General features: G+C 49.3%; 2 protein-coding genes and 1 long non-coding RNA gene across 9 annotated transcripts in view; all 3 read right to left on the bottom strand.

Annotated features, from left to right (window-relative positions):
- Positions 1-308: 308 nt before the first annotated feature.
- Positions 309-5,826, bottom strand: LOC121098892. Its single transcript, XR_005831366.1, has 2 exons — positions 5,484-5,826; positions 309-5,350 (listed from the first exon to the last, which is right to left on the bottom strand). It is a non-coding gene; the product is annotated as an uncharacterized LOC121098892 (long non-coding RNA).
- Positions 5,827-6,450: 624 nt separating this feature from the next.
- Positions 6,451-10,905, bottom strand: SLC35B1 (solute carrier family 35 member B1). The gene is made up of 9 exons (XM_040617385.1): positions 10,690-10,905; positions 10,382-10,485; positions 10,009-10,139; positions 9,428-9,458; positions 9,060-9,217; positions 8,594-8,720; positions 7,747-7,853; positions 7,314-7,467; positions 6,451-6,956 (listed from the first exon to the last, which is right to left on the bottom strand). The coding sequence occupies exons 1-9, from the start codon at positions 10,881-10,883 to the stop codon at positions 6,904-6,906; spliced, it is 1,059 nt and encodes a 352-aa protein (XP_040473319.1). The 5' UTR covers positions 10,884-10,905; the 3' UTR covers positions 6,451-6,903.
- Positions 10,906-11,657: 752 nt separating this feature from the next.
- The window catches only part of FAM117A (family with sequence similarity 117 member A), a 32,205-nt gene continuing 20,694 nt past the window's right edge, over positions 11,658-23,168 (bottom strand). For 5 of the 7 annotated variants that reach the window (XM_040617590.1, XM_040617589.1, XM_040617588.1 and 2 more), the window contains 7 exons: positions 20,159-20,325; positions 16,564-16,680; positions 15,919-16,032; positions 15,442-15,576; positions 14,700-14,922; positions 14,203-14,323; positions 11,658-13,245 (listed from right to left, as the gene is read on the bottom strand). In XM_040617590.1, the coding sequence (XP_040473524.1) occupies positions 12,906-13,245; positions 14,203-14,323; positions 14,700-14,922; positions 15,442-15,576; positions 15,919-16,032; positions 16,564-16,680; positions 20,159-20,179 (1,071 nt within the window). In that variant the 5' untranslated portion in view covers positions 20,180-20,325 and the 3' untranslated portion in view covers positions 11,658-12,905. Of the gene's footprint in view, positions 13,246-14,202; positions 14,324-14,699; positions 14,923-15,441; positions 15,577-15,918; positions 16,033-16,563; positions 16,681-20,158; positions 20,326-21,900; positions 22,151-23,168 lie in introns of those variants that run through there. The other 2 variants (XM_040617586.1, XM_040617585.1) reach the window with 2 other exon arrangements.

A 23,168-nucleotide genomic window follows, 5' to 3' on the forward strand; every position in this document is an offset into this window, starting at 1 on the left:
AACAAAACAAAAAGACCTCTTAGAATTTGTCAAACCACAGAAAGTAAAGCTTATGTCAAAACTGCACTTGTTATCTAGACAAGTTGGTAATTCAGTTGTGCTTGGTGCATTCACATCAGAGTTTTACATCTCTCCAGGCGTGACTGTGAACACTTCCTTTTTACAGATCTGGTCTAGCTGTTCATGCAAAAATAAAAAAACCTTGGTAATCATTGAAACACTAGGTTATGGGACTGCCACACAAGTCCTAAGGCAGGGGCAGAATCTCCCAATCCAGACTGATGGTGTTTCTTAATCCTGAGGCAAGGATTTTGTTTTTCCCGCCACATTCACTGTCTAATTAACAAATTATAGCCTATCATGTTCACTGAATAAGATCTCTCAAGACCTTGGGAGAAAGTGACAGTACAATTCTGAGAATAAACTAAATCAGAGCAGGCTGCACATCTGTCTTGAAAGCAGACTCGGCTCCTCAATGCTGACAAGGAATAAGAGAGGCAGCCTTTGCCTGGAAAGCAGCTTGCATTGTTCTGAGAAGTGATTTTTAGAAGTTTAGCTAATGAATGCCAAGCAATTATGCTTCCAGAGGATAAACCTCAGCTGTTTATTTTTTCCATTACCACAGAAACTGAAGACAATGATTGCTACTGTTTGAGTGTACTGGAGAAGGCTGAGATGTTATTGTTTAATGTTAAGTGGGAAATAGTCCTTTGGATGACAGTTCTGTGCTGTCAGTGGGCAAAGGCCATTACAGATGGGCCGAGTCTGTGCTCTATTCATGTTCCAGGGCCGCTGCAAGATTCCTTAGCGTTGTCTTACAACACTGGCTGTTAGGAGAAATTAGAACAACTGATTAAGAAGTGTGGGTGCTAGTCCTACCTGCAGAAAAGCAAATAACTATGTACAAGGACTATTATGGAAATCTTTCCTTGCTGTCCCAAAAATTATGTATACCTTTTAAAATATTTCACTTTATTCCCATTTTCAAGTTTCAGTCACACAGAAGACTTACTCTTCATCGCAAGTGATGGAAGGTTTCCATAACTGACCTGGCTGGGTTTTAACTTTAAATGGATTCTTCAGTATCTGGTCTGTGCCAGTAGAACAGCTCTCAGCAATGCCCAGTGCTGCACATCTGGGCTGCTCTTGGAGTAACTGAAGACCCAGTAAAGGACCTGAACCTACTTCCAGCAAACAACACACCACCATCCCTGACTCTGGCAGTCTTTTCTTATATTCTGCTAGCAAAACACTTCCACTGAATGAATCCGTATTTCAGCAAGTACTGTGTATCAAAACCATGCTGTCTTCTGAACAGATTTTTTCTTCACAACAGGTTAATTACTCATAAAAACTTCAGAAGTAGGCTGTGAGCTTAACCAAAGCAACTGAACCGTGATGATGAAGGTGGTATTACAAGCATTCAGGATCCTCTGTGTGCATAAATATACAAAAAGAATGAAAGTGACATTGCAATCACCACAGAAAAGCATAGCAAGAGAAAGTAAAAAAAGCCCTATGACCATTTTTGCTAATTTAATTCTGAAGCCTTAACCTTAATTTTTTCTTAAAATAGTTTAAACCTTTTATTACTTATTCCGGTGTGCCATCCAGCTGTCCCTGTTTCTGTCTGAGGCAATTATTGTTTTTCCTGTTCTTTAGATGCATCCCTGGCTCACTGTTGCTGAAATTCTATTAGTTATGAACTGTAAATCTTAAGTATGAAACTGTTTATTATGAGTATATATTTGAAATGTATACCCCATCCCTACTGGCCTTAAAAACTTCTTCCTATTACTAGTCAGCATAAACTTACTACATGCTAAAGTGGGACTCTAAATCTAGCATGTATGTTCCCTGATGGGTGCTATTTTGATTTTCATGCGCTTTTCAGTCCATGAAATCTGATAGGAATTCCCATTTCCCTTGCAAGACTGTGTGGAGTCCTGCAGGATAAGCTCACACAATCACCAACTCTTAACTGAGTGGCACAGCATAAATCCTAGTTGTTCTTGAATGGTTGTTAGCCTGCGTTTGAAGTGGTATCTCCAAGACTGGCAAGTCATTGATTTCAAAGCAGTTACAATAGCTTCCTTGTCCGTTAAACTGTTGTAATTCGAGCATGAGTCTTCACTATCCTGTGACCAAAAAGTTATCAGTGTTATACAATTATATCCACCTCTACAAAACATAGGCACGTACAGTATCGTCTACCTTATTCTATGTGCTCTCTAAACATTTGGGGTTTTTTAAACATCTGCTGACGGAGTTGCAGAAGCAGCTCGTAAAAACAAGGAAGATGAAAGGAAAAGCAATACAGCTGCCAAGTTTTCCCCCTGTGGATGCCATGTCTCAGTTAGCTATGAAATAAAACTTTACCTTTCTTGGCTGATACATCAAGTTCCTCCTGGAGGCACAACAGGCAGAAACACTGTAGCAATGTAATCTGCTGTTTATTCTCAGTACATACCTGACTCTTCCCATCTCCCTGGAACCACCAAGAACTGACAGGGTTCCTAGGAGACTCCTGGCACGAATGTTTTCAAAAACCTCTACTGCGATGCCAGTGGGTACTGCTGTGCAGGAAGGCAGCTGTTTGTGTTACATGAGGACAAGAGGACATGCAGGTGTGCCCATACTGATCTATACTGCTGCTCTTTGTAACCAAGGCCATTCTGCAGAAGAGGTGGTGATTGACTTTAAGCTTCTAACGACTTAGCTTCAATGTAGTCTCTTCTGATGGTCAAAAAGAATTAAGCAGAATAAAAATGGAGGAGGACCTTGATTTCCATGTTATGTTTTTACTGTAAGCACAAAGACTCTCAAAGTACAGTTATATCACTAATTAAAGAGGAACTGCTTTTTTATAGGTATTCTCCTTGCATTTCTTGAAAATTATTGAAATAAGAGTTCCCCCTGCTGGTAACTGGCTGAGTCAAAAAAGGACTTGGGGTTGGGACTCCGGAGCCAACAAAAAGTAGAAGATGGAATCTGACCTTCATGTTTTGTACTTGCAGGGCTTTGTCTAAGGCACTTAATACATTAATCTCCTATTCAACTGACTTCTCTTCCTCTTCTACTCAAAGAAAGACCAGTCACATCTGCTAAGGAAGGAGTAAACCACAAGCATTCTCTTTAGTAACACCTTGGCAACTCAGCCCAAACTCAACACATTATGCAGTGAGCATTCAAAGCACCCACCATCTTGGCTATAAAGGGTAACATTTTACAAAAACTCTTCGTTTTGCAAAACGTCATTATCGCAAAACTACTCCTTGCTTACAGCTGGGGAAATAAAGACAGATCAAGCACACAAGGACTAAAAAGAACAAGGCAGTGTTTTGGTTTTTTTTTTTTTGTTTTTTTTTTTTTTAAACTAGGTTTGTGCCCTTCTACTAAACTGGAGAATGTCTAGAAAAATTAAAGAGATAAACTTGAGTCGTAGCAGAACTGGTGAAGCCTAGACTGTTGGTAGAGAACCTGGGAACTGTGCTACAATTCCTTGAAACTGCTCCTTATGGGTGCACATGCTACCAGAGAATGCTTCCTTCTTTGAATAAGCAAAATATAGCTTGGCAGCAGTAGTTAGATTTCTTTGCACAGCCATACGCTAGACGTTATGCAGGATCTAGATAAACTTGAAGAGTTATGTTCCATCAGCACTTTGTACATTACTATCTCTGGCTTGAAGACAGAAAGCCTTTTATGACATTTCACCAAAATTCAAGCATTGCCTCTGAAAACGTTGTGCTGTTTATAAAAAAAAAAAAAAAAGCCAAAACCCAAACATAACCAAAAAGCTATTAAACATAATAAATTCTTCTGCAAAAGGTGCCTTGAAGAGGAGCTACCATTTAATAGGAAAAAGTAACACAAGGATGAAAACTTGATTGGAGCCTAACCCAGTTCCTTTGGAGTTTACCTGTCTTTATTTAAAGAGACAGCTGAACTCAAGCAGGAACACACACTAAGAAGCACCAGGCAGGCTTCTCAAAATGTGGTAACTAGTCTGTCACTGGGGAGAGGTATTGCAGCAATCCTGGCAACTCGAAGCTGGGGACCTGTTTTGTGGTAGTGTTGTTAAAACTGTCCAAGAACAAAAGTCAGCGCTGATTTGAAAATAGCTTCCTGAATTGTTTTCGTAGCCTTCTCTGGGATCTTGCAGTATGTGAGGTCTAGAGAGAAGACAGCAAGCTGTCCAAGGAAATCCAAAGGATTCAGGCTCAAGGTAGGTACAAGAGCTGTCGTCATTTTCAGAAATTCTTATTGACTAGGAGTCAGAGGTGCAGCAAGAACCAAGCTGGAGCAATACCAGGAATGGGCTTTAAAGTTAAAGTGGGTCAAGGGAGTCTGCAGTGATCAGGAGAGAGAAAATCTCCCTTATTTTCTTCCTTCTTGGCAGACTGATCTTTACATCTGTGCCCTGAATACAGACAAGTTGAAGATATTGGTAGAGAGAGATCTTGGCTTAAAAAACAGACCCTAGGAACCTCCCAGCTTCATTCTTTCAGCTGGTTATCTTAGCTGCTACAGTGTGGGGAAGGGGACAGACCTGTGGCTTTGAGCAACAGCTCCCTTGAAACTATGTTGGCTTCTTCTCAATGGTTAATAAAAAAATTAACAAAGTCTTTGGGTTTTGGTTGTTGTTTTTTTGTTGTTGTTGCTTGTTTGGTTTGGGTTGGGGGGTTTTTGTTTGTTTTTGGTTTTTGGTTTTTTTTACAGACATAGTCCCTCCTAGAGCTACACTTAGAGTGGGGGCCAAAGGGGGAGAAGAATTCAGGAAGAGCAGTCTCTGTACACAGAAGAGGCAATTTGGCTTGAGGTGCTGTAAATAAAAAGATCACCGATAACAGCCTGACAGCAACTGGAGAAAGACTGCTGCTATCTCACTCCCTCAATTTCTGATCATATACTTTCTCAAGAGCTTTTGTCAGCATAGAATTATTGCTAATAAGCAATCCTGCATCTGTGGAATCAAAATAAGAGTGATTTCCCTTTGATTTGTAGCACATACTCTAGAACAAGAGTAGAGGTTTGTAACATAAATTACTCAAATATTCTTAATGGGCAACATGTTTGAACAGAAATTCCAAGATTATCACAAGGAAGTGAACGGTTGAGGGAACAAGTGATTTATAATGCATTTTTCAGGTGTTTGTATTTGCACAGTAATGGGGGAGCTGGGTCTATTCCTACATTAGATTATTAATTTCATAGAAGGGGAAACAGGTCTGCAAAAAAAACTAACAGAATTGAGAGCTCACCTAGAATCTCTTTTGCTGCTTTTAGTTGCTGAGTTTGACAACTGGTTAAATGTAAGGTAGTGCTAAAAGACAGAGGAGTGCAAGTCCTACAAACACAAAGATAGTTTTATGATTAAATCACACAGAAGGTAATTAATTCATATCTCTGCCACAGTGTTTCATGAACAAGTCACGCAGTTTCTCTGCTCCCTTTTATAAAATGGAAATAGCATTCATTACCTTAGAGATACTGGGAAGCATAACTGTCTCCAGGGATGTCAGAATCTCTGCACAGTAGCAGATGCCAGCACATGGTGTTCGTCTGGCAGCATTCAAGGATTTAAGTCACAGAAGCTTTTACTTCAGGGTTCTCTACCACTGAGAATGTGTTTGTTTGCTGCTTACCACTTCACCTTTAAGATGATGGAAATTAGCAAAGAGGTGAAGGTGACAGTAAAACCCTTCAATAGCTTTGGGTTTAATTTTGCAAGAAACGTGTTGTTTGAGTAGAACTACAGGATAGTAAGACAGATCAAATGAAAACCAAATTTGAGGCCAAAAAATCTGTAAGAAATACTGGAGGGGTGGGGGAAGCAGTAGACGGAATGGGGAGGGGGGTCGGGGGGGGCGGTCAGGGAAGGGCGGAGAGAGACTTAAAACAGCCACTCAGGAAAGAGATCCAAGACCCCATCTGGAGGGGCAAAAGGCCAAAGCCACAGAACAGATGGAGACCAAGTGACAGCTGGTAGAAACATGCTTTCATGTGTAAAGTTTGCTCTTTGGAGAATTTTGCTTTCCAGCTCTGAAGGCATCATTATGATAGTAACTCCTCCCCATACAACACTGGGGAGCTAGCCTGTGCTCAGGAGTGGATGTTTGAAAGCTCACCGTGATGGTGGTTAATTAACAAGGGCCCTTTCAACATCTAGAAGCTGTTGTCACACAACCTTGGCATGGTTTTAGCAACAGAGGGTCCTGTTCCTTCATCAGCAGAGGGGATGAAAAGAATTCATTTGGGCCCCACTAGTTAAACAGGTTTCCTGTAAACTTTTACATATGCCAAGTGTTGCTGGGGTTTTAGCAGGGCTCGGCTGAAGGATATACCACATCTCAATGTTTACACATATTATCTTAATAGAAGAACATCCAACGGGCTACTCTGCCAGCTCAGTTATGGAAAAAACATACAATCAATCAGAAAAGAATATTGTCTTCAACACAGGCCTTTAATCCGGGGATCTTTCCAGGCCACACCAAAGAACTAACATAACTCTAAGACTAGCCCTCTCCTTGGAGAGGGGTGTGCTGTTTCTCTCCAAGATCAACCAATGACACTGAAATTAAAGTTCTGGAAAAGTGGCCATTGTCCCTTTAATAAAGATATGAAGAGGTTTTTTTCCTGTTAAGGCAAGAATTTCATCCTGCTGCTAGGATCTAGTAATGCAGCTTTGATTACAGAAAAACACACAAAAAAAGCTTACTTGCAGTTAAAACTAAAGTATTACAATTTTAAGACAACTTAGAATTAAAAAAAACTAAAACAAAAAAATCCAAATAGTCTCCTTCTGATTACCTATCCTGAGTCCAGTTTCATAACATATTTTGAGGTACAAGACAATAAATTAAAAGTTCATTCCAACTGCAGAGATCAGCCATTCCCTCAATGCGATGTCTTCTTTACTCCCTTTCCAAATTTGGCATCGAGTCCAAGGCCTGGAAAGAGAATAAAATAACCCATGTGCATAGAAAATTGTTTCACATTCTTCAAACAAACGTTAACGCATGGAACTTAGTGAAAAATCAGAAAAATCAGCTTAATAGCACCAGTCTACTAATGGTCGCTCAGAGGCAGCGACTTACCCAGTGTGGGGAAAAAATAAGACAGATCAAAGCTAGGAGTCCTGTTTTTCTTTTCCTGCACTGGTAATGCTATTGACACTTCCGTCCACCAAGAGTGTTCTAATACAACTAGACTTTTTTTGACCAGCATATTTTGTTAGCTCTCCCCTCGCTACGCATCATCCCTGTTTAATAGGGGAAAGATCTCGGGCGTTTGCTTCCCAGACTTACCCAAGAACACCAGGACTGTCCCCACCCACTGCATTGTACTGATGGGATTGGCAAATAGAACGACAGATGCTAAAATGGTGAAGAACTTGCGGGTTGTGGTGATGATGGAACAAGTCAGAGGTCCGAAGTATACCACAGTCATGAAAATAAAACTCTGTAGAAAACAAATAGATGGTTTTTGTCACTCAGACTAGAAAAAGTACAACACGGATCATATTTTCAGATGAAAAGCCATTGAGCCAGAGCTGAAAGAGCCTTATTTCAAATTCCAATTATTTGCATATAAATGTAAACCACTTTTACTCTGAAGGTAGCCTGTACAGCACTCAAGCACCAAGCAAAGCAACTGAAAGCAAGACAGCCTGACTTTGCTGTTTCCCAGCTGGGCAGACACATCCCTGTGAAGGCTGCAGAACACTGGAGGTGTATTTACCTGACCCAGCGCACTTGTCAGGCCAAACAGCAGGATGTTGTAAATTATGCTGGGGTAGCGTTCCGTAAAACTCAAGAACTCCCAGAGCTCTCCAGTGAACAGTATCCCTGGAAGAAAGATCCAGATGAAAAGTGTGAATTACAAGCCCAGAGGCAGCCTGAGCAGCCATCGCCTACACAGTATAATTCCAGTTAATCCTCATAACCCAAGAGGAGCTACCAAAAGCAAAGACTAAACTCCACACAGTGGAAACTAAAGACAACAGGAGAACAAGGGATCACTTCCCTAGTTAATTAACAAAAGAAGCAATCGATGACTACAGATCCAACTGTGACAAAATAGTCATAGAATCTCAGAATGGTTTGGGTTGGAAGGGACCTTAAAGATCATCTAGTTCCCAGCCCCCCGCCATGGGCAGGGACACCTCCCACTAGAGCAGGGTGCTCAAAGCCCCGTCCAGCCTGGCCTTGAGCACCGCCAGGGCACTGGGCCCTAACCGGCGCAGAAAGCCACACCGAGTTTGCTTCTCAGCCAGTGCAAAAGCACCATCGGGTAGAAACCCAGGCGGTTAGGGCTGGAGCGCGGGGCAAGCCGGCAGGGAGAACTCTCCGGAACGAGCAAGCCTTGGGCAGCTACACTCTGCGGGAAGTAGCGTCCTCTAGCGGGCACGAGACAAGCTACACTGAGCGACCGTGACTTTCTATATACACAAACAAAAAAAAAACCCAAACCAAAACATAGTTCTTTGCAAAAAGCATTCTAGGCCCATTTTTGGAGCCTGACGCACGGGGTGTCCCAGGGCAGTCTCTGGGCGCGGCGGCTGTGGGTTTTGCAGGATGTTCCTTACCAGCTCCCAGGAACAAGGTGGACCATAGATTAATATTCAACATCATGTGATTGGAACCCGTCTGGTAGTGAGCTCTCATGTGGTCCTGAGATACACCTGTCAGCCCATCCAAGGTCAGTGACAGCAGCTAATAAGAGATAAGAGACAGCAAAGAAAACCTTTGCTCTTAATGTCTTCTCTATGGGGAGAATCTATGGGGGTTTTACATTTCAATCACCTACTAAGCAGCAATTATGTGACCATTACGTTAGCATTCCAGGCTAAGCGGGGTACGCACGTACTCATGCACTGATGCCATATCACAGCTCCCAAGAGCACCCTCAAACCCAGGTGTCCGCCTGGGGAACCATTTCCACATCGGCTTTAGGCTGCGCTTGAGGTACAAAGGGCACAGCCTTATCTGTGCTGTAACAGGCCTGTTCCTCCTCACCCCTGCTGGGGTCACCTGCACGTTGGCAGTACTCACCAGCAGGAGCTCTCCATAGCCAAAGACGTGGTCATCGCTCCCAGCACCCTTTTTAGGTTTGTACATAAACAGGGCCACGCCTGCAACTATCAAGAGGACGCAGAGATACTTGGCCGGTGGATACTTCTTCCGCAGCAAAGTCACTCCTAAAAGCATGACTGTAAAGAAACAACATCACAAACCACTCCGAAAACCCTCTCCAAATTTAACTTGGCCCAACAGAACAACATGCAGATAAAATGCCACCTGCTCTTCCTGTGGCAGAGCAGACAGAAGGGGAGAGAGGCACTGTTTTCACCACAGGGGTGCTAGCTGAGGACGCAAGAAAGCCACACAAACAGACACGAAGGAACGTGAAATTCGCTTACCTGGAATGGGCTTACAAGATTTGCCTAGGACCTATAAAAGAAAGCCTGTATTAGCCAGCTGCATGCCATCACCTGCCTGCAAACAGAGCTGTCGTGACAACACAAGGGTGGCCACGTGGGATCAGACACGCTGACGCACCCCACCAACAAAACATATCAGACACTTTAAAAAAGAGAAAACAAAAAATCCCACCACAGGGAACTGCTAAATTAACTGTGAGGGTTTCAGAGATCGTTTCAAGCCCTCTAAAATTAGTACCAGCTCCCAATTAGCAAATTCCCATAATTTCTAGGGATTGCTATTCCCTTTCCCAAGCAGTCTGAAGTCTCTTATCCCCTCTCCAAGAACCCAGTGCCAACCAAAACGTGGCGATACAGCTCCACAAAAGCAATTAGGGAAAAATAAGTGTCAAAACCCAGTTTTCCTCCACATCATTTCACCAGCTGGTTCTTCCACAGCATTAGCTGGGTCACCACAGTGCCCGTTTTTGGGGTACTCTGAGCGTCAGAGGAGCACAGAGCGCTAAGCTGTACATCAGTACTGGCTACCCCTCGCCCTCGCGGCGCCTGCCCTGTGCCACCTGAGTCGGGTAGCTGACGAACTGCAGAGCCGAGTTGCTGGAAACCATTGCGCCCAGGTACGAGAGTGAGCACGTGGCGTACAGCCAGCTCCGAGTGCGATCTGCTTTGACAGCATCAAAGAAACGGATCACTGGAAGGAAAACAAGAAAGAACATCAGGAGGGCTGCGAACAGCCACCACAGCCATGAAGCGCCTTAAGAACGTCACCAGAGATGCGAGGGACAACGCACACCGGCGCTCCGCAGTAAGAGCGGTGGCAACTGTGCCCTCCAAAGGGAAAAGTCCCTCACCGGCAACGCGCGGCCGGGCTTCCCAAGCCGCAGAGCCGCTGGGTGCCCAGGCCCAGCCGGCAGCTCCCCAGACCCGACTTACGGAGCTTGGCGAAGGCGGCGTTGATCACGCACTGGATGAACACCAGGGTCAGGGCGTACTTGAACTTCTCCTGCTTCGCGCCTTCCCCGTACCGGCCCCGCGTGCTGCAAGAGCGGGACATGGTGAGGCCGCGCTTGGGCCTGGCCTGGAGCAGCCGCCCCGTGGCACGGTGGGACCCCGGGCGGGACCCGACCCTCCCCGGGACACGGCGGGACCGTCCCTGGGGAAGGCTCCTGGGCCGTGGCCGCGCCGGGGCCCGCGGTGAGGGAGGCCGCCCCCGGGGCCCCTTCCCCCGGCCCGGCGCTCACATGCTCTCCTGCAGGATGCCGTAGTAGAAGTAGCAGGCGAAGACGCCCAGGAAGCAGACGGGCAGGCGGAGGCGCTCGGGCAGCGCGGTGCCGTTGGCGCTCGCTCCCATGGCGGCGGCGCGGCCGCTCAGCACCGGGGCCACGTCCAGCACCACATCCCGCAGCGCGGCCGGCGGCGGAGCGGGCTGCCTCATACGCCCGGCCTGCGCCCGCCCGCCGCCCAGGGCCCACCCGGCCCCGGCCGCGCCCGCCCGCCGCACCGCCGGGCCCACCGCGGGGCGGAGGCGGGCGGGCGGCGCGGGGAAGCGGGCGGCTCCGACAGAGCGCGGCGCGCCGAGGTCTCTCGGGCTCCCGCAGGGCCGCCCCCGCCGCGGCTGAGCCGCGCTCGGAGCCGCGGGGCACCGCTGGGGGCAGGCAGCGCCCGGGGCAGCCCCGCGCCGGGGCCCTTCGCTGGGCGCGGCGCTGGCGCGGGCGCATCACGATGTGGAGCGCGAGGATTGGCTGCGCTGGCGGGGGCGGAGCTGGCGGGCGGTCCCTGGTTGGCGTTCCCGCCGTCGCCTGAGCGACTCGGGCAGGGCGTGCGCGTGCGCTCCGGACGGCGTTGCCCCCGCCCCCCCCTCGGCCACGGCCCACCGCGCAGGTCCTACCGCCCGCCCGCCCGCCGCCTCGTGGCGGGGCCCAGGGGCTCCCCCGCCACCCGCCGTCCCCGGGAGCTGCCGCGGGCGGAGGCGGCGGTTCGCAGCTCCAGGCGTTCCTCCGCAGCTGGCCGCGCTCCCTTCCGCGGCCTGAACGGGAAGCTGCGTCCACGGCGCCGGAGCGGAGGGGGCAGCGGTTAAACACTCACTGCCCCGGCCCCCGTGAGCCCCCCCCGGGCACGGCCTCAAAGCTGCTGGTACTGCAGCTCCAACACCTGCTGAACTCCTCCCAGACTCCAGTATAGACTCAACGTATTAAATGCCAACGAAGCATTTTGGATGCTCGAAATATTTATTTTGCTTCCTTTGAACTGGCAACACCAGCATCGGCAAAGAAAACCCCTTTAAAACACAGGACAAGAACTCCAAAGCTAACATTCCTCCTATAGGCTTTGCAATACATACATAAAATATAAACTTCAAACAGCTGCAAAAATAGTGTCTTTGGAAGAAAATAGAGTTTCTACATCAGATACAAGAAAATCAGCTTCTTCAATACAACCCAGAGCCGTTGCAACAGAACACAAAACCAAATATTTTGTCAGGAGGCTTCACAACCAGTGTTCCCATGTTACTGCATCACCTTCTAAGGCAACAAACAGGCTGGGAGAGCGCCGCGGGGTGCGCAGTGCTTCCATACAGCCACCCCCAGTGAGGCAGAGGGGTCCCAGAGCCCCCTGCACCCACCCCCGCTCAGCCAGGCTGCCTGGGCTGGAAAGCAGCAGGTAGTTTCTCTACAGCAGCAACACCCCCCCTCCCAGCAGGGACCTCTGGGCAATGCCCGTTTTCACTTCCCTGCAGCACAGCCAAGGCACCTGTAACCCCGTCCACAGGCACAGGGACACCAGGCAGGCAGCTCCCTCACCCCCAGTCACGCAGGCTTTCCAGTGCACGGATCTGTGGGGGCTGCATGCAGTCACCTGTGCTCCCCAAAACACAGCGTTCTTGGAGCTGCAGGCTTGCTTTGAGGGGTAAAGGTGCTCAGGGAGGCACGGTCAGGGATCTGCTGCTCTTCAGCCCTCTCTGTGCTCAGGGGGAGATGAGCAGTCCTACTGGTGCAGATCCACACCGTTTCCTGCCCCAGTACATCCAGGGGCAGTGGTCCTACAGGCCCCTGCAGGCCACGAGGTGAGGGGTCCTGAGGGAGCCCCACCTGCATTCTCCCAGCTCAGCCTCACTCACAGAGCCACTGCGCAGGAGTTTGCCTCTGCTCCCTGCAGCAGCGCCCGGCCGCTCTCCACCAGCAAAACAATCACACAGGAAACAAAGACAATTCAACACAGGAAAGTGCTTTCACAGGGGAGGCTCAGAGAAACAAGCCCCTCCAGCAGTGAGTAGTCCCGTGGCACGCTGGACTTCACAGCTTCCATCGTCCCCAGAGGCAGCCTGCTGTTCGCAGTCCCAGGGCTGCCCCTTGGCTGTCACATCCCACCTTCAAGGCACTAGTCTCCGCAGGGCAGCAGAGACACACCGATGAGCCACAGCTGCTGGTGCTGGCTATGGCGAGCTTTCCCAAAGGCTTCACACCACCAGAGAGCTGTGGAAGACGACGCTCTCCTCTGCCTGGCCATGCTTCCAGTGGTCATAGTTCAGTGAAGGAGGCTGGGACACCTCGCTGAAGCCTTCTACTGCAGCGTCCTTCCGCACCCCAAGGAACGGGGTGGGGGCTGTGGCCTGACAGGATGTAAATGTGCCTGTGCCAGGGCTGGAAGAAGCTGGAAAACCCCTGAAGAGGAAGCCCACATTTGGGAAGAGGGGCTTCACCAGGCTCACGGGGCAGAAGGCAGAACCAGTGGGGTTGAAGTGCACTTTGTTCTTATCTGGGCAGGAAGGCTGGAAAGGCTGATCAGGGCTGGGGGAGCTGAAGGAGAGAGAGCACGAGACATGATGAGTAAGTGACATACCCAAGGGCACCAAACAGCCACAGGGAGTTCACAGCACCACAGACTGGTGGGGCTGGGAGGGGAGCTCCGGGGGTCGCCCGGCCCAGCCCCTGCTAGAGCAGGCTCTCCTCCAGCAGGCTGCACGGAGCCGCCCGGCGGGTCTGGGTGTCCCCAGAGACGGGGACCCCGCAGCCGCTCTGGGCGGCCTGTCCCAGCGCCCCCTCACCCTCAGGGCAGACAAGGTCTCCCTCATGTTCAGGTGGAACTTCCCGCGCTGCAGCTGGTGCCGTGGCCCCTCGTCCTGGCGCTGGGCACCGCTGAGAAGAGCCTGGCCCTGTCCTCCTGACACCCACCCTCCAGATATCTGTAGGCATCGTCAGATCCCCCCTCCGCCTGCTCCAGGCTGAACAGCCCCAGCTCTCTCAGCCCTTCCTCTAAGGAAGATGCTCCAGCCCCCTCATCATCCTCACAGCCCCTGCTGGACCCTCTCCAGACCCTGTCTCTCAAAGTTTTGACTCTTCCAAGAGCCTGACAAAGCTGTACTACCTCTGCGACCTGGATCACGCTTCAGGCACAAAGCAGCACGAGGTGCCTGTTTTTGTTTTGAAAGCACACTTATTTACAAGGGAACCACCTCTTCTCCTCGAGCGGCTCTGCTGGCTAAGAAAAACCTACTGCCTGGGACCGGCACAAGGAATCACAAGATCTTTCTGAGCATGTCTGAGGGTTAGCACTCCAGCTTTCAGCCCCTCTCACCAGGACCTGAGCAGCCACATTTTTGTGGGAGTCTCATCCTAGGGGCTGCTCCCTACTTTTCGAACAGGGTAGGGGTGGCAATTGCAGCAACAGAAGCCTCAGCTGCCCCCACCCTAACATCCTCCCCACAGGACCACCCTCACATGAGTTCTCTTCTGCCAACAACTCCTCATACTTACGAAGCTTCTTCAAAGGCCCGGACTTTCTCACATCCCTCAGGAGGTTCCCGTTTAAACATGTAGCTGTGGTTGGGTCGAGGAGAAGCAGCAAAGGCTAGGACTGGTGAAGGGCTGCCCTCTTCTAGTAGGGAAGGAAAAGCAGATTGAGAAATTTTTAAAAGAATCCAGCAACAGTAAGTACTCAACACAGAACACCTTCCTTCTAGACCCTGGGGCTACAGGCTACAACACTCCAAGCCCATGGCATTGTATCTCTGTAGTTCCCAGCTCACACCCTCCATCCAGCACTGGAAATCACCCACCTGGAAGGTGGGTAACTACTGGAGCTTTAGAAGTCCACTGCAGTTGAGCCAAACTGGCAGAGACCCTCTCTGCCATCTCAGCTGCAGCTTCCAACCTGGCACACAGGCAGGGAGGAGCCACTGCACTGGGGTTTTCGTAGCACTGGCTTCCTTTGCCCCCCTGGAACTCCCAGCCCCTTGAATGTCAGCACTTACCTTTCTCCTTTGGGTCAGGCTGCACCTCATCTGCCGCAGAGGACAGCTCTCCCACTGCTAGTCTCACCGGGGTGTGGGGAGAAAGGCGGAGAGGCACAGAAGGAGAAGGAGAAAGAGAGAGGCTGCTGCAGCTGTCACTGCCAGGCTCCAAGGTGAGGGATGCATCTTGAGAACCTCTCTGGGCAGGCGCTGGTGCCCTGTGGCCATCTGGGACATCCAATATCTAGGGAGGAAGCCAAGTCTCAGAGGAGCAAGAAATGCCTGCCAGAAGCGAGGAGGTTTAGCAGCAGTTGCACCTGCAGACAGCAGCTGCCTGGGGTGCTGGATCCAGGTACAGGCTGAGCCTCCACTCTGGGGAGTGAGGCAGCCCTCCGACACCAGGACATCAGTCCTTCTATACCCTGGAACGCACTTCAGTTCTAAGCCAACTGGCATCACTTTCCCCACATCTCCACAGCACAAAGCCGCCTCTGGATGCCAATCAAAGTGTCTTAAAGCTGCCAGTGAGGTGTCATCTATCCTCAGATTACTACTGGCTGATCTCTCATAGCACCAGCAAGTTCTAAGGAGGGAAGCCAGCAGCCACTTGACCCAATTTAGACTGTTACATGCCTAGAACAAACTAAAACTAGACACAGAGGCCGTCCCCACGGCCAAGAAACAGATACAGGCAGTGTCTTTAGAGGAAAGCATTTCCAAAACCAACCAGAAGATTCAGGGCAATCTTGTGACCTTCACTTACCCGCAAGAGCTCTTCGTCTCCCTGTTCCTTCACAAATGCTTCCTCCAGTTCCTGGTTTAGCCCTTCCAGGCTCCTATGCAAACAGGGGCTGAACCTCAAAATGGGACATGAAGAAAGGAAGCCTGAAGGAGTGTCCTGTCACAATCCAGAATCAAAGAAGTTAAGAGAGTTATATCTGCACAAATTCAGCAGTTACATCCTGTTCCCACAGCTCTCCAGGGCTCAGCCAAAGCCTTTCAGGAGGCTGACAGGAGAAGACTGACAGCAGAGTCACATAAATTCACTAACTGCAGATCAAAGCACAGGGACACGCTGAAGAGGTGGGAGGAGAGAAAAAAAAAACAACAAACCCATCTCCCTTCTCAGGCATGAGAGCAGAAGTCTGAGGGGAAAAAAACAGCCCAGGTGGCTTGGGCACCTGCTCTCCACCTCAGTAGGACACACAGCGACAGCAGAGCAGGAGAGACGTGAACATACCCTGAGCGATCCAAAGACAGCGTGGTCCCCCTGAAGCGGGGAGCTCTTCTCCTTTTCTTTGCCGCTTCTGCCATTTAGCTTTGTTCGCTGGAGCTGTTGCTTCAGTTTGGCAATCTAGCAAACAAAGTTTCAGCTACAGACACGGCAATACACCTCTACCAAAAAAGGACCATGCCTTGTCTCTCTCCTCCCCCTCTCTTCCAGCCCACAGGGAAGTGCCAAAATAGAGACTGTTTCAATCACACAAGCAGCAGCTCTGGCCACCTCTCCAAAAGGATGGGCCAGAAGCACTCACAGGGCCTTGTCACAAACCTTCTTGCTGCAACGTGGCCGGTGCCTTTCCTCTAGTGGATCTGGGTTAGTTTCCACCTGCAGTTAGGAACCAGGCCCTGCTGGAACCTACGTATGCCACACCACCACCAGCAATGCACTGAGCTTCAGTGGAGCTCCTTTACAATAGCTACAGGGAGCCAACAAGATCAGTCTTTAGCTGAGTCACAGAGCGTTAGGCATGAGAATGAGGGCTAAGGTTGCATCTTCAGTTGTTACCCTGTCCTCCCACTCCCCTCCCGTGCAAGCAGGAGCCTCCTGTACAACAGCAACTAACACAGACCTTGCTCAAGCATCAGAAGCGGTCTATTTTACCTCTCTGCGGTGATCTGCGCTACCCCAAGAAGCAGAACGCTTGTGAGCACTGCAGCTGGCCTTCCCCACTTCCGCGTCATGCCAGGACACTGGAGTCTGAAGTGATGAGAAACACGGCTGAGAATAATCACATTTACTGGTTTAGAGACTGGTGGTAGAGTCCAAAGAGTAAGTGATCAACTGCCCTCTGTTCATGGTCCTGTTCCAGTCTCCCCCCATTAACGCAACACTCGCTAGCACTAGTGTGCCTTAACAGATAGCCATCTCTTTGTATTTGCCAAAACAAAGCCATTTTGGCCAGATTTGCGCCTACCACGAGACCAGACCTCACAGACCTATGTGGGAAGAGTCTTGCCCACAAGTCAGTGGCTTAATCACCGCAAGTACCTGGCGAGATAAAGGGCACCAACCCATTACCCCAGAGGAACAACTGCAGCCGCCCCCTGCGCTGCCTGCAGAGGCTCCCATCTGAGCAGCCGTGACGCAGGGTTTTAGGCACTCATTGTACCAAGAGGCATTACCGAGAGGAAGAGCCTCACCCAACTGTGAGAACACACAACGTGCTTCTGAGACCTCAGGCTCCCGTAGCGAAGTTCAAAGGCGTAACCGAACCCCAAGTTTGGCCTGCAGACCGCCTGCTGCTGCCGGAGCACTGGAAGAACCCAGCGGCCTCTCCAGCTCACATCCTTCCACCTGCAGGGCTGGCAGCTCTCAGCTGACTCTCTTCATGCAGAAAACCTGCCCCAGCCCCACGCTACACAGCTGTTTTCCAAGCAACAGCCACATTCTGAACATCAATGGAAATCAGAAAGGGCTGTTAAACTGATCAGAAAAGGGTGGGAACTTCCTTTCACTGAACTCAGCCCCCTCGGCAGAGACTCCAGGATCCTAACGGTCCCAAGGCACACCATTCTCAAGACCAGCCATCAGTTTTTCCCCAACACTACACTTCAGTGCCTCTCAAAACGCTCACCCTGTGTCACTGCCGCCTGCCATTTCTGTGGGAGGCTTCGGATGATACTTCCCTCCTCCATCCTCAACAACAGGCTGCCAGAAGGTGCAAGGGCCTGAGAACAGTTCCTCTCCAAGCAGCTTAACTGATCTCCCCAGAGGCTACTGCAAGAAGAGCAGCTGTTTTAAACAACCCTGTTGAGTCATGGGGATGACAGAAGCTTCTTCTCTCAAAACAGGTTTTAAAATCTATTTAAACTAAAGGAACAAGGCAAGTTACCTGGATAGGTACCAGATTTCCCTTCTGTGAAGGGATACAGGTGGTCTCTAGGCAAAAGTCCAAACCTCTCCTGACATAACAGGCTCTGAACGAAACTCCTCCTTACATACCCCCCTGTAAGCAGAGCACACTGCGCTCCCCACAGCTAAAACCATTTGCGGCCCAGGTCTCCATTTTGCAATGCCTGTAAGCAGCAGACATCACCACGCAGTTCTTTTCAACCAAATTTTGTGTGTTCAGTTTGGTTTGAGAGAGGGAATCCGTTCAGCCTGAACCATTGCTCTGAGGTCCTGCTAAGCTCAGAGCACTTGGTCACAGCCACCCCTGTGCTCCCCCAAACCACGCCAGAGGGAGCAAAGGCACAGACCAACACAACAGGAAATCCTATGGTGAAGACCAACACTGCAGTTTCAGCACATGGCACATCTGATCTCATCTCCTACATCAAACATTCTCTCCTAAACAACTCAAACATCATTATTTGGCCATTATCCCAAAACACTGTGTCATTTTGTATCTCTGTAAGAAAGCTAAGGAGAAGAGGCAAAGGTCTAACAAACAAGACCACAACTGTATCCTGCATTATGACAAGAAGCGAGTCCATGGGAAGCTGAAGTCCCGCTGATAAGAACAGTTTTGCTTTACAAGAAGTTCTCAAGTCACTGGGGGTCTCCTGAGCCCTGTTTGAAAAGCCACTTATTGCAGCCTATTGCTGTGCTACCCCATGCACTGCACCAGTGCTCACAAAAAAACTGGGGCCTAAAAAGGAAGAAAAGATGCTGTTTGCAATCAGAAGGCCTGAAAACGAAGAGCACATACACGTCCCACCTCTCACAGGCAGATTGTCAAGGCAGAAGGAAATTACAGAACCTTTTGTACTAACTGTGGCAAAACCGCTTCCTCAGAAAAATGAGAGAAAAAACCACGCTTTGCACAGCAAGATAAAGCCGCAAGCTCCAATCATGTATAGTGCTGCCATCCTCACCCCCACGCTGAGCACCTGCAGTTGTATCTCTCACTTAACCACCTTATGATAGCAAATCTACAGAGCTCTGCGGAACAGCTGATTAGTAGCTGAATAAGGAGGAAACTAAACATGTACTGGCTAGCAGAGAAAGTCCTTAATTTGGTAACTATTAAGCCTGAAAACATGGAAGGAGCAGCAAAGTCCTGGAGGTTACGATGAGAACATGTTGTTAATACACATGGCAGTCTAAAACCAAGGACTTTATTCCCAGCTTTCAACAGACAAATCACTTGACACAGAGTTGTGCGTGAAATGGCAGAGATGCCTTGCAACAGGCCTGTGAAACAAGCACAGCAGTGAAAATTAGCATTTGCAAGACACTTGAAGGTAATTGATGAAAGACTGCAAGGACGACACACCTCGCCTATTCACTGCAGAGGAGTGATCAGCTCCACACTGATCTCCACGCTCAGCAGAGTCCAATTAATCCTGGTATCTTCCATTCTGGGAAGAAGGAGGTGCCCCTCTTCTCCAACCCTTTCTCCAAGAGGGCTACATGCAAGAAAAACTAATTAGCCCCAAAACACTGGGGTTAAGTGTTCCAGCCATTGCTGATGGGAGACAGAAAGGAAGAGCGTGCTTCCCTGACACACATAAACTTAGATAAATTCTTTCCCTTCCTTTCCAGCACATCTTCTGCCCTCAGCAGCACTCCTGGCCACTAGAACTGAAACAAAATCAGGCAAGAATACTTTGGAAGAGGACAACGGAAGCTGGAATCCAATTGAGAATTTCCTGCAAACAGCCCAGTAATAAACTGCTGAATAGCAAAGATCAAACAGCAAGTTAACAGAGACTGAATGTGCTAAACCGACCTGTTAAGCAAACAGATGCTCTTATCCTAAATACTTTCACCTCTGCAGATAGGCAAGCCCTATTTGCTGCCATACAGTAATATTTACAGATTGCTAAGAGTTCCTCGAGGTCTGGAGCTTTTCCATTCTACAGTAGAGAACCGCGCCATTCGTGCTAGTGAGCCCTTCCATGGGAGCACCCTTGACTTCTCACAGCATGTGGCACGCAGCCTGCGAGCGTTACATAAGAACTTGGCCCAGGACTGCAAGCCAGGAAAAAAAAAAAAAATAAATCAGCACTGGATAAGAAAGCCAGAGGCCATCTGCCTCCAAGCAAGGCCAAGGAAATTCTAACTCTGCGCTGAAGTGGAATCCATCAAAGTTGAGAAGCAAGAGGGGAAGAAAAGCCTTCCTAGAAAGTTGCAGCTGGACAGATGGAAGATTAACGCCTTCCCTATTCACCCCCCATTTACACAGCTCACTTCAGTTCTGCAACCCTCTCCTGGCCCAGGGGCTTCACAGGCAGCCTGCAGGATGTTATACCTGGGTAGCTTTGTCATTCATGCACAAAGTGGAAGCTCCTTCAGTGTCCCTCGGCCACTGACCCAATAGGTACGAGCCCACGATGGTGTCTAATGAAGAGGTGCGCCGCACACGGGGCTGCCGAGGCCGGCAGGTCTTCTCCACAGCAGCAGCACAGGGAACGCTAGCTAGACAAGAGGGAAAAGAAAAGGCAGTTATTCCAAAGCCAAGATTCAGCAACGGCTATCGTAATTAACAAGCCCACGTCCGTTACACAGATCACAAGAAGGGAACTAGCACATACAGCCCGGAGAAGTCCATTTATTTTGCTTATCACCAAGAGATTGCTCCTAGAAAAAAAGCAGAGGTTTTTATTGCAGTCCTTAAGTGACTGCTTCAAATCATTGATTAGACATCCCAGTCAAAGTTGAGGTAGCTCCCACACAACCAAGTGAAATCCTCTGTGTGTTCATGTTGCTTTAGCATGAACACTGTAGAAAAAACCCACCTCTACACAGTCTATAAGGCCACATTTCTTACTAGCTGGAGTGCCCAATGCTCTTAGCTGTGGTAAGACCCAAGAGTGAAAGGGACCCCGCGTGCCTCAGTTTCCCCCAAGGAAGCACGCTATTTTGCTTGCTTCCAGTTTCAAGGAGGCCAAGAGAACATGTGCAAAGTTCTGGATCCTCCAGCAAAACTACTTGGGGCATTAGTGTGTGCCTTCAATCAGCAAGACCAGAAAGGAAGATGCACAACCCATTCCCTGTCATAACCCAGCGCTGGCAGTGCCCAAGCTCAAATTCAGAAGCTCTGGGTCTGCCCAGCTTCCAGGAGATGACCACATTACCTTGTTCAGGCATTACTTTTGTAACGGTAGCTAGAAATACTAGTCGCAGAATTTTTTTAAATATAACTAGCTTGAGATTGTGTGTCAGCACACCAGTGCAATCCCATTGCAAGCCAACAGCAGAGAGGACGGAGAGCCAAGTGCACAGATCGGCAGGCTACAGCAAGATACACAGCGCGCGCTTCGCAGCATCCTCCCATCCCCTTCATCGCATCCAGGCCAGCTCCAAACTCGAGATGATCAACGCATGGCCCATGGGCAGACAGCACAGTTGGCCTCTTCTGCAGCCCTGTTGTCACCCTTGCAGCTGGAAAAAAGGTGTTATCACCAGAACCAAAAAGGTAGCAAGAAAGAGGAGAGCTCAAGCCAGCAGGGAAGTTTGTTTGCATTTCATTTTTATTAGACATGCGAATTACCACGCACATTAGCACCAGCCCTGTGGCCTCCTGGCAAGATATTAAGGCCATGCACAGCTCTCTGCTCCAGGTGCCTTGTGTACAGACATTCTCTCCTTCCTCCCCAAAACGAGGGTATAGCAGGCAGGTAGCGAGTTAACCACACTAAAACCAGCGTTAGAACCATTAAGCACTTTGTTGCGTTTGCCAAATACCTCTGTATACAAAGGTGCTGCGGCCCAGACTGTTCCAGGGACACTGCCTGTTACATACATCTTTTTATCAGCTAAACCACCATTTGAGCAGTGAACTAGAGTTCTAGGCAAGAAAAGGGTAGGAACAAAAAGCCATGTGGGAGGGCAAGAGAAGCATTAGTCCTTGCACGACAGCCACCTCACAAGGTCCACAGCGGATTAAAGACTTATTGTGCCGGGTCCAGCTGGCGTTTCTAGGCACACTCCCTGCTCCCAACACTTAACAGTGAGACAGCTACACTAACTAATTTAGAAACTCATCAGTACTTGCAGCTTCCTCTTCAGTACTCATTTCCCCACAGAGGCTACATTACTTGCATCTCCATTACGTATGGCTTCAGCTGTCTCTTCCTCTCATGCTGCTCTGCCAAACGAGGCTGCTGGCAGAAGAACCAAATGATGTTGCAACAGGGCAGCCTCTCTCCCGTGCTGTTTTGACAGCACACACCCCCCACCAAGCTCTCCCAGAGGACCCCTTTGACATAACTACCGCATCCAGAGTGACCAGGGCCACTCTTGTGCTCCAAACCTTCAGCAGAGTCAAAGCCAGCTTGGAAGGACTTTGAGAACAGGCACAACCGAGGGCAGAGGAGGCCTCCTACGGTCACAACTGCACCAACTGCGCACAGTAGCTGACAAACATCTAAAGCTATTAATGCATGAACAGCAAGAACAGTCACTGCTTTTCATGAAGTACAACTCTGATGCTGAACAATTCAGTTTGCTTCTAAGCAGCAGCAGGAACCAGCAGGGCAGCAGGCAGCCGCGAGATGCAGGGCAGGGTGCTGCTGGAGGCAGGCTGCCCCTCCTGACAGAGCAGAAGCTGTGTGCATGGCCCGTTGTTTCGGGCACAAGGAGGAGGGTGCGTGAGAGGCGCCGAGGCAGGGTGGAGCGTCCTGTTTACAGCTCCGTGCTATTATCATCCCTCCGCACCCAGCCTGTGCAGCTGCCACCTGGCCACAAGCACTGGAGCTGGTCCGAGCCAGCTCCACAGCTGAGAAGTGTCAGGTTGTGGTGCTTTTACTTTTCATGCGACAGTAACACTGCTGCAGATAACAGACCTGTCACCATATCTGCAGGAGCCATTTGGCTGCCTCCAACTGCTGCACGAGGCTCTCACACAGCCACAAGTTAGAGACTGCTGCAATGCATGCATTTAGAAGTAGAAAGTTTTCAGTAGTGGAGTTCTAGATTTGCAGTGTCCCTAGCTTTCCCAACTGCATCGACATCAGTCAGCTCAGAGCTTCCTAAAGAGTCTCCCTCAGCCAGCCAACCTCTGCATCTAAAAAGAGAAAATAAAAGTCTTCAGTAAACTTTTAAAAATTTCCAGGGTCAATTTTCAATGCAGAATACTTATGACTGAATCAAAACACAATGGCAAGCAAAAATAAAGTTACAATTACTACTTTAGAGTTGTAAAATTTTCTTCCTTCTCTCTCCAGATTTCACCCTGGAGAAACTGACCCTTTAATATCAGAAGAATTTAAGGACATGCTGTTCAGACCCTGACATTTTTAGAGGACGTCCCTGCAAAG

This window comes from Falco naumanni, chromosome 18 (assembly GCF_017639655.2).
Source record: "Falco naumanni isolate bFalNau1 chromosome 18, bFalNau1.pat, whole genome shotgun sequence".
Taxonomy (NCBI): domain Eukaryota; kingdom Metazoa; phylum Chordata; class Aves; order Falconiformes; family Falconidae; genus Falco; species Falco naumanni.